We start from the raw sequence: 15339 nt of genomic DNA on the forward strand, positions 1-15339 counted from the left end.
GATCACAGTTATAGTGATCAAACGCTTATATTGATCAAAAAGCTTCGTCCTGAATCATTCCTATACACATGCTGTTTAAATCATTTGCATAATTATAGTGATCAATACTCTGCTTACAGTGATACTTTGGGCCTTGTCCCACCTGAGAACAATGGAATTTTTTTTTAAACTACAATCATTTTATAATATTTTACTTACTACTACTGTATTCATGTAATACATATACAAATGCCAATTAGATGGTAATCTGCATGAGAAATAAAGAAAAATAAAAAAAATTGATCATCCGCATATAGTGATCAATTTGACCCATCCCAAGGTGATCAGTATAAGAGGAGTGCACTGTAATTGGATAATACTCATACTAATTATGTGCCAGAAAGAAAAAGATAGGGGCAGATCAACAATAAAAGATCTGAACTCATTAAATTACTAAAGAGTTAAGGAATAGCCCCACACATTTTTTTCTGTTAGAGGTAGAAACATAGAATGTGCTGTGGAAACTGTCAAGACATGTGGCTACACATGACAAAAAAATTAAATGAACAAACAAATAAAAATCACAAAAAAACTCATTTGACTTCCATTAATTTGATGTAAGAAAAAACATGAGCTGTGTGCTGTCATCCTTTGACTGATTTGAAAATTTTCAATGGTTTTGTGCTTAGGTCAGCAAGTACTTTAAAGGCACTTACATGCAATCTTTTCTTTACCACTAGATGTCACGCTAGAGCAGCAGAATCAGGCATAAAGGAGTCTTAACACCACCGTATCTCCTCGCATCACTCTCCCAGCTCCCTAGACAGGCTGTGCCAATGCTATCGTGTGTGGAGTGACTGGAGAGACATGCAGAGTGAGCCACACAGCCGACCGTACGGTCCCAAGCTGTGATACAATCAGAAACAACAGTAACCTTGTTTCACAGCCACGGCCACTGCCTTTTTCCATTCACAGCTCGAGCCACAACTGCTCGCAGCAACGCCACCCTCCAATGGTCGCTCTGTCTATTTATAAGTGCGCGGGGTGGGTGGGGGTGGGGTGTCCAAACACACAGAGGGGGTGTGGCTTCCTTCACTGCTCAGTTTTGCTGACGGCTATTAGGGCCGAATATCACATTACTACCTTTTAGTGCTGTAAAGGAAATTATCACATTCCACTGTGGACATGAATGGGATGATGGGATGTTATATTAGAATAATATACATTACGTCATGTGATGGGATGTTATATTAGAATAATATACATTACGTCATGTAACCATGTCTCAAAACGCCACTGAGTGACTGAAACACTAGCTGACTAGCATGTCCACGTCACACTGATTTCAATGGTGAAATCCATTTCCTGCTCAGTTGCGCGGTCAGTTGCTGCCATATTTGTGTTTTTCCGCGTTAGCAAGCGAATAAATTGTGACTACGAAACTTGCTAGCTCAGGGTTTCAACTACCCCCCTCCCCCCCATTCTGCTCAATCTTGGCCCCCGCAGCTTTAAAAATAATATGAAATGTCATGAAAAAAGAAGTCAGGGCAGCTGCTTTAAAGAATCTAAAATATAAGATAGCTTTGATTTGTTTTTTGGTTTTGTTTTTTGGTTACAGCATTATTACATTTGTGTTATTTTATAGTTTTGATCTCTTTACTACTATTCTAAAAAAAACGAATAAAAATATAGTGTGTCAAACCTGGCTTTTGACTGGTACAGTAGTGTATCTTAAGCTGGCTATGTGCAAATGTTCTAGGAGAGTAACGTTACTTAAGTATAACTGAAATAACATATTTTGTTTTTGGGGGGACCTGGCCAAGAAAAGCAGCACAAAGTTACAGATGCTATAAACAAACATTACATGAAATAACATTACTTTTACAGAGAAATAAATGGTGCAAAGCACATACTGTTATAGAAAAGTAAATCTGTGGAACATGCATACTACATGCATGCAAATGACCAAGTACAACAACCCCTCCCCCCAAAAAGAAACTCCTATGGAAACACTGTAGCTACCCCACTGTAATCTAGCTAGATTCACACAATAGTGAAATCCATTTCCTGTGGTCAGTTGCTCACACACACACACACACACACACACACACACACACACACACACACACACACACACACACACACACACACACACACACACATCCCTGGGTATGGGTGGCAAGCTTGGTGTTGGACAGATGAAGCTGCGAAAGTGATACTAAAAGCTGTAGTTCCTTGAATGGCCACTTGAGGCTGGCTCCAAAAGGGAGTCGTTCTGTCGTTCACCCCCATGTTAAAATACCCGTCTTTACAACAGGATTAAACCTGTTTACAGCCTGGTTCAAAACACAGTTCTGGCCTATATATCTAATTTCACTTTTCATAACAACTATGTCTATATAATTCACCCGTTTAGGGTCAAATAGACTATCGAAAAGGCTATGATTTGGACATCACCTGTCCAGTGATCGCGCAGCTTGCCGATCATGGACCAATAGCAGGCGGAGCTGCAGAGGGGAGGGAGGAGAAGGGAGGCAGACAAGAGGGAGATTATTAGACTTGATGAACACTCGACTCCTGGTCGCCATTACAGCTCCCACAGGGGATCCCTCTCTCCTCCATACCCTTCCCTATCCTCACCTCTTCCTGTGACTGCCTCTGCCTTCTCTCTTTCATTTTCTCTCCCATTCGTCCTCTGTCATCCAGCTGTTTCTCTCCTAGTAATCTCTCTGAACAGTCTCTGTGGACTCTAGTAGGGGGAAAGTCTTGTCTCAGCAGCCCATAATTACAGGCAAAGGTTAAATCTCTGTCTCTAAGTCCTGACACATGATTGGTTCCCTGCTCAGCGTTATTGAGAGTAATGGGTTTGTGCTAGATCCTCTGTCAACTCATTCCTACCCAATCATTTCCCCCCTCCTTTCTTTCCCCCCATCTCCTTATATCGTCTTCCTTCCTTCCTCCCCTTCACTAACCTATCTTACACAAATATTTTTTCATCTCTTCATCTTATTTTCCTTTCTTTATGCTTTTCTCTTCTTTTCTCTTCTGTTCTTTTATTCCTTTGGTTATTTTTCATCTGCTCCTTTCTAGGGATTCACGATGATATCGGTGCATCATCCGTATAAAGGTTTAAAATGAAATATCGTATCGACACGTAACGAACATTTCTGCCGATATGACACGCTGATAAAAATTTGCCCCGGTTGTGGTGGTAATTGTCATATCAGGATTGTCTCAGGAAGACCGTCCTCCAAGTCTGTTTCAGTAGGATGAATTTTACAGTTTTGTTTGAAAGAAAATGTATACAAATATGGCATTTTTTACATAACCTAAGTTGAAGTAGGTTTCTTATTTTGCCCAGTGAATGTGTACATTTTGAAAAGCATTGCATTTATGTCTGCATCTGCCAGTGTGATAAGAGTAGGCATAACAATGAGAATAATTTCTACAACAGTACCAATAATCACTGTGAATAGCCTACTACACCGAAGAGCAATTTAACAACAATGTAAAAACACGGGGAGTTATTTCAATAATACATTTCAATAGTAGGAGCCTGAATTCAAATTTCACAAAGATCAAACATTGTCTGAGACATCTGGATAAGAAATTCACTGTAATAGCGATCTCTGAAACTTGGCTAAATGAGGAACAAGCTGCTATGGTCGGTATAGAGGGATACGAGCTGTTTTTTTATTAGGACCCAAAAAATGGGGGGGGGGGGGGGGGGGCGGGGGTGTCGCTTTATTTATCTATAACAACTATAAAAGTAAATGTGGTGTGAGTATGTCTCTGGTTACAGATAATATCATGGGATGTGTCACTGTACAAAATTGAAATCGAGAAATCTAAAAATATAATAATAAGCTGCATATATAGAACACCAGGATCTTGCATCGATACATTTAGGGACAAAGTTACTGGGCTGTTCGACCCCATAACCAATAACTAGAATAACAACCCACAGTGCTACATTAATAGATAATATATTCACAAATGTTACAGATAGGAAAATAGTAAGTGGACTACTTATAAATAGGGGTGTAACGATAAGGTTGCAAACGCGCAGCCTTGGAGAAATGATTTCAGTGTGTATCAGTCCTTTTGGGTCTGAGTTTTCAATATAAAACTTGGTGAAATGATTTCTGTGAGTGTATTAGGACTTTTTTGAAAATTTTCAGTACATTTTAACAAACCGTGATAATACTGATAACGGTGATAATTTTGGTCACTATAATCGTGATGTGAAATTTTCATATCGTTCCACTTATATATGATGCAAGTGACCATCTGCCGGTCTTTGCGGTCATTCAGGGCTTTATCAGGACCAACAAGGAACAAAACTCAAAGTGCAATCAAATCTTTCAAAGAGGACCTAATGAAACAAAACTGGAATAATGTTTATGTGGAAGATGTCAACGAAGCCTACGAGACATTTCTAACCACTATTATCGATCTCTATGAAAAGAATTGCACTCACGTAAAGAAACACAGGAAACTGAAAGTTGCAGACAAACCGTGGTTAACGAAGGGAATACAAAATGCATGCAAGAAGAAACAACTAAAGATTTTTAATAAAAAGAACAAAAGAAGCAGAACACACTTATACAACAGACATGAACAGACATATAAAAATAAATTAATAAGAATAATGAAAAGTAGTAAAACAGAGTATTATAATAATTTACTACAACATAATAAAAACAATATTAAAAATACATGGAAGATATTAAATTATATTCTTAAAAATGGGTCTGAACTAACAGGATTCCCAAATCACTTCCTGACGAAGGATAATACAACAGTCAATGATTTGAAACTAATAGCAACTGAATTTAATGATTTATTTTGGTTGGTGTTGGTCTTGGTTTGGTGGAGGGATTGCAGAGACCAGTAGTAGTGATGACGTGGAAAGTAAAGTCATAAATATAAAGAAATATATATGTTTATAAGAGGAACGGATGAAATTGAAATGATTAACATTGTTAAATAATTTAAGAGTAAAAAAATCAACTGATTCTAATGGAATCGATATGGCCACGGTCAAAAATATGATTGAATGTGTGGTGAAACCTCTTACATTTGTAATCAGTCTCTTCAAGCTGGTGTATTTCCAAACAAAATGAAAACAGCAAAAGTAATACCAATTTATAAAGCTGCAAATAGACATATATTCTCAAATTACAGACCGGTCTCCTTACTTCCACAGTTCTCTAAAATACTGGAAAAAATATTCCACAATAGACCATATGAATCTATCACAAAACATAACATTCAAGGTCAAGGTTTTCTTTATTTGTCTCCCTTGGGCCACAGCAGCATACATAGACACACTTAACAATACTTAACAAAAAACACCAAGAACATTGCACATACACCATTGCACATACCCCCGTGATAAAGTGCATCTAGTCACTTCTAGTTAATTTAATTTATCATTTTGATTGACTGAGGAACAAAAGAGTGTTTATATCTGTTATATCTACATCGCGGAATTCTACATCTCCTGCCAGATTGCAGTAGTTCATACTCTGGTCTGGGTTCAGTACATGCAAGGGGTCGGATAAGATATTCCGAGCTTGTAGTATTGTTGCTTGCTCAAAAATGGCTTGGGGGGTGATCGGAGGGGTGGACATACCCATGATCTTCCCAGCCATTTTTGCCAGCCTAGCAATTTGAGATTTATACTTAATAGTCAGGTTGCCAAACCAGCTGGAAATACCATATCTCAATATGGATTATATACTAGCTCTATAAAAAATCAACATAATACTTCTACTGACTCCAAAAAGCCTTGAGTCTTCGAAGGAAGTGTAGACGTTGATGTATCTTTGCACAGATGCTTGTAACATGAGTGTGCCAGCTCAGTTCCCGATCAATCTGCACTCCTAGATATTTATAGGAGGAGACCTGTTTGATGTTATGCTTGTGAATACTGATCGTAGTGTGGTCTCCTATGGATCTGGGGTCTATTATCACCTCCTCTGTTTTGTTGACATTTATTTTTAAATGATGTTGATCACACCATTCTATGAACCTGTCCACTCCAGATGTATGGCTGAGGATGTTAGAATCGCTCGTGAGCAGACTTAAGGTCCTCACACATCAAGAGCGATGCGTATATAAGGCACCAAATTGCGATGCGAGTTTTGACCCACCTGTCAATCACAGCCACAGATGTGTACACGTTGGAAGCGAATTTCTGAAAAATCGACCGTGGTTCGAAAAAATAAACACCGCAATAACGTTCAGCGAAACTGAGCAACCGTGATACCATTGGTATGCACGGTTGCATTGACTGATATAGTTTCGGAAAATATTATTAATCGCACGAAAAAAACGCTCCCGATGTGTAAGGACCTTAACACTTTCAGTGCCACGGCCCTTGGGCAAAAGGTTGCTTGCTGTGCCACATAGGCCGCAATGCATTTTAAAACAGTCATATAATTTCTTTAATAATTACTATGTAAACACTGAACACGCACAAATAACGATGAGACTCTCTTCTATCACCTGCAAAAAAAAGTTTATTGATCCCATTTTCCGTTCTTTAGTTATGAGCCGGAGAAGATAGCTTGATTGAACGAAAAACAGAGCTTTTTTTCTACGAGCTGAGATAATGAGCCTTTTGTGAAATTAAACATTTCAAGCACATCACTGACTCTGAAGCTAATTTTCTGATGTAGTCACACCTCAAAAATAATTTCCTTCAATAAAACAGTGAAGGCAAGGGAATTTTGTTTGGAAGAATAATATTTTTAGCTGAAACCAGCAGCGCTGGCGCCTGCATGCGCTGCTGGTTGCAGCTTCTTGCTGATCTTTTGCTGCTGGTGGGCATCGGATATTCTGGCTTGCGTTTGCCAACCCTGTCCTGCTGTCTGGGTCTGTGTTGTGTACTTGGCTCTGCGTGCCCACCTCCCCCCCTCCTCCTCCCCCCCCCCCCCGTTGTGGGAGGAGTGTCTCTCTGCTCTGCTGTTTTCTCTGCCTGTGCTCAGCACTGAAAAAGTCCGCTAGATCCTGCTTTTTTACAGCCGCGTGTACCAGCTCCCATGCTTCAAGTTGAGAATAATAACAAATCCACGGCTGATCATGCAAATGGGTGTTGCAGCGGACACGGAGGCTGTTGCAGCGGACACCGAGGTGCTCAATTGTGATAGCAGATTGGCTGCTGCAGGGGCACAGCTAAACGTTGCTTCAATGAAGCCGCTGCATACGGACGGATGCGATGCAATTTCCTTCCCCCCAATGACTTCTTCTGTGTGTTTCACTCCACGTTCTCTCATCTGGAGAGCGCTGTCGCCACCTAAGGGTTCTGTAAAATAGGTTAGACACATTCAATACCTCTGATATTGTAAGAGGCGATGTAAGAGGCATAGATCGACACCCCCCCGTCAAAAAAAAAAATTCGAGTTATTGACGCCATTTGGCGTCGCTGGCACTCTACGGTAAATTTCTAATGACGCCATATGGCGTCGCTGGCACTGAATGTGTTAAGGATCACGGTGTCGTCTGAAAACTTAATTACAAACTGAGTGGGATGTGAGCTGACACAGTCATCTGTATACAAAGTCAACAAAAAGTAGGGATGGGCATCGAATTTCGAATTTTCGAATAATCGTTGTTATTGTCAAGGTCGACTTTTATTATTGAAAGTCGAAATTCGAAAAAGATTTTTTTTTTTTCTTTTCTTTTTTTTTTTTTTGTGAAATGTTGCATTGTCTCCCCTGATTCTAAGTATAGTCGAATCGCTTGGTTTGAGCAAGTAAAACAATTTTTATAAGCATTTTAAGCAAGGTTTATGGAAAAATGAATGGCGGATGAAATCCCATGAAGAGGGAGAGGGGGTGACTTTGGCATCCCTTTGGCACTCAGACCTGAGCCTACTAAATATTTAATGAACCATTCATGATTGTCAAAACTGTTTTTTATTTTCGAAAATGTCAAGTGGTGCAATGCTTGTTTGAGCTAAAAATCCACAGCAGAAGCTTTTTCTATTAATTAATAAAGCCTTAGACTTAGAATCAGGGGAGACAATGCAACATTTCACTCAATTATTATTATTATTATTTTTTTTTTTTAACATTTTTTTTTTCTTTTTTCCGAATTTCGATTAAAAGTCGACTTTGGTCAGCGAATTTCGAATAGTGTTTTTGCTAGAAATGCCCATCCCTAACAAAAAGGAGGAACTGACTGTTCCTTGGGGCACCCTGTACGGTCAGCGAATTTCGAATAGTGTTTTTGCTAGAAATGCCCATCCCTAACAAAAAGGAGGAACTGACTGTTCCTTGGGGCACCCTGTACTACACAGTGTCTCCTCAGAGAGCACAGAGTTGAATCTCACCCTTTGGGGTCTCCTGGAAAGTAAAGAAAAGTACCATTTGATTATAAAGGGGTTCACATTTAACTGAGGTACGGTAATTTACGCAACAGAATGTCTGGGTGGATTGTATTAAAGGCAGAGCTAAAATCAATAAAAAGCAGTCTGGCGTATGCTACAGTACTTTCCAGGTGTTTCAGAATGAAATGTGCTACTGTAGAGATCGCATCACACGTACTGCGATTTTTCGAATAAGCGAATTGATACTGGTCTAGTCGAGGACGTCCTACCTCCTTTCGGAGTGCTTCCATCAAAACCCTCTCCAGTGATTTCACTACATTTGATGTTATGGCCACAGGCCTGTAATCATTATTTTCAAGTGGGCATGTTTTTTTCGGGACTGGGACTATTACAGACCTTTTCCAGAGCTCTGGCACTGTATGTGAATCTAATGATAGCTGGAAAAGCCTGTGCCATGCTGGGGATAGTTCCTCAGCACATGTTTTTAACAGAGACGTGTGCATTCCATCTGGTCCCGTCGCCTTCTTGGTCTGTATGGTTTTAAACACTTTACAAACAGTGTCCAGATCTATTACCATCCTGTCATTATCATCATTACAATTCAGGGCATTAATCACATCACAGCATCCCTGAGAAGTGTCAGATTCAAAACGCATAAAGAAATGATTTAGCTCATTCGCCCTGGCGCTCTCATCCAGGGCAACAATGGGCTTTCTCTCAGGCTTCATATTGGTCCCTAATAGAGTCCCAGACTCTCTTGGTGTTCCAGTTGCCTAAGTCCTGTTCCGCACGCTCTTTATACTTCCTTCTGGATTCTTTCAGTTGTTTTTTTAGTTCTTTTTGTGCAGCCTTCAAAGCTGCCGTGTCTCCTGATCTGAAGGCCACTTTCTTCCTATGTATGCACTCCTTGATTTCATTTGTGAGATATGGTCTATTATTTGGATACTTTGTTATAGTTTTCTGTGGTACTATCAGATCAACACAGAAGGAAATGTAAGCAGTAATAGACTCTGTGGCTGTGTTAATGTCTGCATCCTCAAAGAAAACGTCCCAGTCAGTACACAGAAAGCATCCTTTTAGCTCCTCAGTTGCGTCTCTGGACCACACATGTATTGTATTTTTCACCGGTTTACTAGACTTATATACTGACCGGTATGTCAGAAGAAGATGGACCGTTTTGTGGTCGGAGGTGCCAAGTGGAGGCCTAGCCCTGGCTGTGTAGGCCCCCCTGATGTTCCCATAACATTGATCTAACATGTTCTCCTTCCTCGTACCACACGTGACATACTGTTGGAATCCTGGCAGATATTTCTCCAGGCTACAGTGATTCAGGTCACCCAGGACCAGCATGGTCGCATCAGGCTTGTCCTGTAGATGCCGGTGTACACAGTCCACGATCTGACTCGCTGCTCTGGTGGCACTTGCATCTGGTGGAACATAGACAACACACACAAAGATGTTAGAAAGCTTTTCTTGCCTATATTTCTTTAATTCTTTATCTTTGTTTTGTTTTTCACCATGTTTGAAATAAATCTAATCTATGTGTTAATTCCACTATAGGAGAGATTTGATGTTCTCTGAAATTAGGTGGGAATAAAAAAATGCGTGCTTATATCGGTATATCGGTAAAAGAGTTGGAAAATATTGCCATATCAGATATCGGCAAAAATCCAATATTCTGCACCACTACTCCTTTACTCTCACATTGTCTTGTGGTGTACCCTCTCCTTTCCTCTCACATTGTCTTGTGGTGTACCCTCTCCTTTCCTCTCACATTGTCTTGTGGTGTACCCTCTCCTCTCCTCTCACATTATCTTGTGGTGTACCCTCTCCTCTCCTCTCACATTGTCTTGTGGTGTACCCTCTCCTCTCCTCTCACATTGTCTTGTGGTGTACCCTCTCCTTTCCTCTCACATTATCTTGTGGTGTACCCTCTCCTCTCCTCTCACATTGTCTTGTGGTGTACCCTCTCCTCTCCTCTCACATTGTCTTGTGGTGTACCCTCTCCTTTCCTCTCACATTGTCTTGTGGTGTACCCTCTCCTTTCCTCTCACATTGTCTTGTGGTGTACCCTCTCCTCTCCTCTCACATTGTCTTGTGGTGTACCCTCTCCTCTCCTCTCACATTGTCTTGTGGTGTACCCTCTCCTTTCCTCTCACATTATCTTGTGGTGTACCCTCTCCTCTCCTCTCACATTGTCTTGTGGTGTACCCTCTCCTCTCCTCTCACATTGTCTTGTGGTGTACCCTCTCCTTTCCTCTCACATTGTCTTGTGGTGTACCCTCTCCTTTCCTCTCACATTGCCTTGTGGTGTACCCTCTCCTCTCCTCTCACATTGTCTTGTGGTGTACCCTCTCCTCTCCTCTCACATTGTCTTGTGGTGTACCCTCTCCTCTCCTCTCACATTGTCTTGTGGTGTACCCTCTCCTTTCCTCTCACATTGTCTTGTGGTGTACCCTCTCCTTTCCTCTCACATTATCTTGTGGTGTACCCTCTCCTCTCCTCTCACATTGTCTTGTGGTGTACCCTCTCCTTTCCTCTCACATTGTCTTCTGGTGTACCCTCTCCTCTCACATTGTCTTGTGGTGTACCCTCTCCTCTCCTCTCACATTGTCTTGTGGTGTACCCTCTCCTTTGCTCTCACATTGTCTTGTGGTGTACCCTCCCCCCCCCCCTCTCCTCTCACATTGTCTTGTGGTGTACCCCCCCCCCCCTCTCCTCTCACATTGTCTTGTGGTGTACCCTCTCCTCTCACATTGTCTTGTGGTGTACCCTCTCCTTTCCTCTCACATTGTCTTGTGGTGTACCCTCTCCTCTCCTCTCACATTGTCTTGTGGTGTACCCTCTCCTCTCACATTGTCTTGTGGTGTACCCTCTCCTCTCACATTGTCTTGTGGTGTACCCTCTCCTCTCACATTGTCTTGTGGTGTACCCTCTCCTCTCCTCTCACATTGTCTTGTGGTGTACCCTCTCCTCTCACATTGTCTTGTGGTGTACCCTCTCCTCTCCTCTCACATTGTCTTGTGGTGTACCCTCTCCTCTCACATTGTCTTGTGGTGTACCTTCTCCTCTCACATTGTCTTGTGGTGTACCCTCTCCTCTCCTCTCACATTGTCTTGTGGTGTACCCTCTCCTCTCCTCTCACATTGTCTTGTGGTGTACCCTCTCCTCTCACATTGTCTTGTGGTGTACCCTCTCCTCTCCTCTCACATTGTCTTGTGGTGTACCCTCTCCTCTCCTCTCACATTGTCTTGTGGTGTACCCTCTCCTCTCACATTGTCTTGTGGTGTACCCTCTCCTTTCCTCTCACATTGTCTTGTGGTGTACCCTCTCCTCTCCTCTCACATTGTCTTGTGGTGTACCCTCTCCTCTCCTCTCACATTGTCTTGTGGTGTACCCTCTCCTCTCCTCTCACATTGTCTTGTGGTGTACCCTCTCCTTTCCTCTCACATTGTCTTGTGGTGTACCCTCTCCTTTGCTCTCACATTGTCTTGTGGTGTACCCTCTCCTTTGCTCTCACATTGTCTTGTGGTGTACCCTCTCCTCTCCTCTCACATTGTCTTGTGGTGTACCCTCTCCTCTCACATTGTCTTGTGGTGTACCCTCTCCTCTCCTCTCACATTGTCTTGTGGTGTACCCTCTCCTCTCACATTGTCTTGTGGTGTACCCTCTCCTCTCACATTGTCTTGTGGTGTACCCTCTCCTCTCCTCTCACATTGTCTTGTGGTGTACCCTCTCCTTTCCTCTCACATTGTCTTGTGGTGTACCCTCTCCTCTCCTCTCACATTGTCTTGTGGTGTACCCTCTCCTTTCCTCTCACATTGTCTTGTGGTGTACCCTCTCCTCTCACATTGTCTTGTGGTGTACCCTCTCCTCTCCTCTCACATTGTCTTGTGGTGTACCCTCTCCTTTCCTCTCACATTGTCTTGTGGTGTACCCTCTCCTCTCACATTGTCTTGTGGTGTACCCTCTCCTCTCCTCTCACATTGTCTTGTGGTGTACCCTCTCCTTTCCTCTCACATTGTCTTGTGGTGTACCCTCTCCTCTCACATTGTCTTGTGGTGTACCCTCTCCTCTCACATTGTCTTGTGGTGTACCCTCTCCTCTCACATTGTCTTGTGGTGTACCCTCTCCTCTCCTCTCACATTGTCTTGTGGTGTACCCTCTCCTTTCCTCTCACATTGTCTTGTGGTGTACCCTCTCCTTTCCTCTCACATTGTCTTGTGGTGTACCCTCTCCTCTCACATTGTCTTGTGGTGTACCCTCTCCTTTCCTCTCACATTGTCTTGTGGTGTACCCTCTCCTCTCCTCTCACATTGTCTTGTGGTGTACCCTCTCCTCTCCTCTCACATTGTCTTGTGGTGTACCCTCTCCTCTCCTCTCACATTGTCTTGTGGTGTACCCTCTCCTCTCACATTGTCTTGTGGTGTACCCTCTCCTCTCCTCTCACATTGTCTTGTGGTGTACCCTCTCCTCTCACATTGTCTTGTGGTGTTCCCTCTCCTTTCCTCTCACATTGTCTTGTGGTGTACCCTCTCCTCTCACATTGTCTTGTGGTGTACCCTCTCCTCTCACATTGTCTTGTGGTGTACCCTCTCCTCTCACATTGTCTTGTGGTGTACCCTCTCCTCTCCTCTCACATTGTCTTGTGGTGTACCCTCTCCTCTCACATTGTCTTGTGGTGTTCCCTCTCCTTTCCTCTCACATTGTCTTGTGGTGTACCCCCCCCCCCCCTCTCCTCTCACATTGTCTTGTGGTGTACCCCCCCCCCCTCTCCTCTCACATTGTCTTGTGGTGTACCCTCTCCTTTACTCTCACATTGTCTTGTGGTGTACCCTCTCCTCTCCTCTCACATTGTCTTGTGGTGTACCCTCTCCTCTCCTCTCACATTGTCTTGTGGTGTACCCTCTCCTTTCCTCTCACATTGTCTTGTGGTGTACCCTCTCACCCTCTCCTTTGCTTCCATGCATTTCATTGTAAAACAAGTCACCATGGTGCATCCTGGTGGCTCACCTAGTTAGTAGCAGGTGTACCACGGAGGTGCGGCCGATGCGGGTTCGAATCCGACACGAGGTCCTTTGCCCCATGTCATCCCCTCTCTCCCCACCTTTCCTGTCTGCCTAGTGCTGTTTAGTGCACTCTAACTGTCCTGTCTGCCTAGTGCTGTTTAGTGCACTCTAACTGTCCTGTCTGCCTAGTGCTGTTTAGTGCACTCTAACTGTCCTGTCTGCCTAGTGCTGTTTAGTGCACTCTAACTGTCCTGTCTGCCTAGTGCTGTTTAGTGCACTCTAACTGTCCTGTCTGCCTAGTGCTGTTTAGTGCACTCTAACTGTCCTGTCTGCCTAGTGCTGTTTAGTGCACTCTAACTGTCCTGTCTGCCTAGTGCTGTTTAGTGCACTCTAACTGTCCTGTCTGCCTAGTGCTGTTTAGTGCACTCTAACTGTCCTGTCTGCCTAGTGCTGTTTAGTGCACTCTAACTGTCCTGTCTGCCTAGTGCTGTTTAGTGCACTCTAAGTGTCCTGTCTGCCTAGTGCTGTTTAGTGCACTCTAACTGTCCTGTCTGCCTAGTGCTGTTTAGTGCACTCTAACTGTCCTATCTAAATACATGCAAAATGCCCCCCCCAAAAAACAAACAAACAAACAACAACAACAAAACAACAAAAGAAAACATGGCACCATGCATATGTCATCCCACCCTAGGCCAGGGCCTCTGGTACTACCATGAAAACCTGACCCACTCTTCATTCTTCCTTCTGACAGGTGGACAGAGTACTGACAAATCCTACTCAAGTACAAGTATTGTTACTTTAGTAAAAATAAACCCAAGTACAGGTAAAAGTACTAGTCCAGGAAATGACTCAAGTCAGAGTAAAAAAGTAGCACATTTGAAAGTACATTTGCGTTACTTATTTATTTTATTTTATTATTTAGCATAATAGTTTATTTGTTTATTTATATTTATATCTCATATTGAACAGCTTGTTCAGATGCGGCCAGGGATGCTCAGTTGGGCGATTCGAGCAGCTACAGAGCTAGTAGCAGCGCCAGCAGCAATATCACAATCAGATACATCCATTTTGCTATGGCTAACAGCAGTGTCAAATGAATAGTCCAAAAAGGTTCATATCGTCTCACTTAAATTAACAGTGTTTAATTGTTCATATGAAAAGACGTAGGTTTTGTTTGTCATACCTGGGATGCAGTCCATAAACTACCGGCCAACAGGGGGCATGGGTGATATGGCAAAACCTACATAAAACAGCCGACACGTCACAGCAACATCACGTGCTGTCTCTGAAGAAGACTGCAGGAAGTCAGCAGTCAGGAACTGTCAGGTGTGACAAACAAAACCTACATCTTTTCATATGAACAATTAAACAGTGTCAAATGAAAGGGAGATTTCTGAACGAATGTGACGGTGGGGATCATTAAACATTTTGTGGATCGTCTACACCTGTCAAATTCAATTGGCCAGTCTTGAGCGTGATTTAATTTAATTGGCCACAGCACTAAGGAGCCACCATTTACTAATTTACTTTATGTACATTCAAAAGTACTCAAGTAGAATATTTATAATTTAAATTAATCAAGTAAGAGTAAAAGTATAGCATTATAAAAAATACTTTAAAAGTACAAATCCAAAAAAAAAACTACTCAACTACTTTCCACCTCTGCCTTCTGAGATTATTTCCTTGGTTCATGCCCAACCAGTGTCCTCTCCTCTAAATGACTTTGACCTGTACACACTCCTGTGTTTAATTCATGCCCCCGTCCATCTCTGATGCTCCACAGACAAACACATTCACTTTCCACTAATCCTTTATGTTCACTGTTTATTGACCTGTTTACTCTCATCTGATTGGTTTAGAACCCTGTCCATCATTGCTGCTGCAGAGACACATGGCAGAACTGCTGAGTATGGACAAAGACATGGCTGCCTCCTTCCTCAACAGTGTCCTCAACCAGCTCAACTGGGCCTTCTCTGAGTTCATTGGCATGATCCAAGAGGTAAAGCCAAGTGC

At 42.6% G+C, this 15339-nt stretch overlaps 1 protein-coding gene across 1 annotated transcript in view; it reads left to right on the forward strand.

The window, feature by feature from the left end:
- The window catches only part of LOC310798965 (E3 ubiquitin-protein ligase RNF123-like), a gene marked incomplete at its 5' end in the record, with an annotated part of 386065 nt that overhangs the window by 123509 nt on the left and 247217 nt on the right, over positions 1-15339 (forward strand). Inside the window, one exon of the mRNA XM_083661528.1 lies at positions 15186-15325. Coding sequence (XP_083517654.1) covers positions 15186-15325 — 140 coding nt within the window. The remainder of the gene's footprint in view (positions 1-15185; positions 15326-15339) is intronic.

This window comes from Poromitra crassiceps, assembly GCF_964638095.1.
Source record: "Poromitra crassiceps genome assembly, chromosome: 27".
NCBI classification, from domain to species: Eukaryota; Metazoa; Chordata; class Actinopteri; order Beryciformes; family Melamphaidae; genus Poromitra; species Poromitra crassiceps.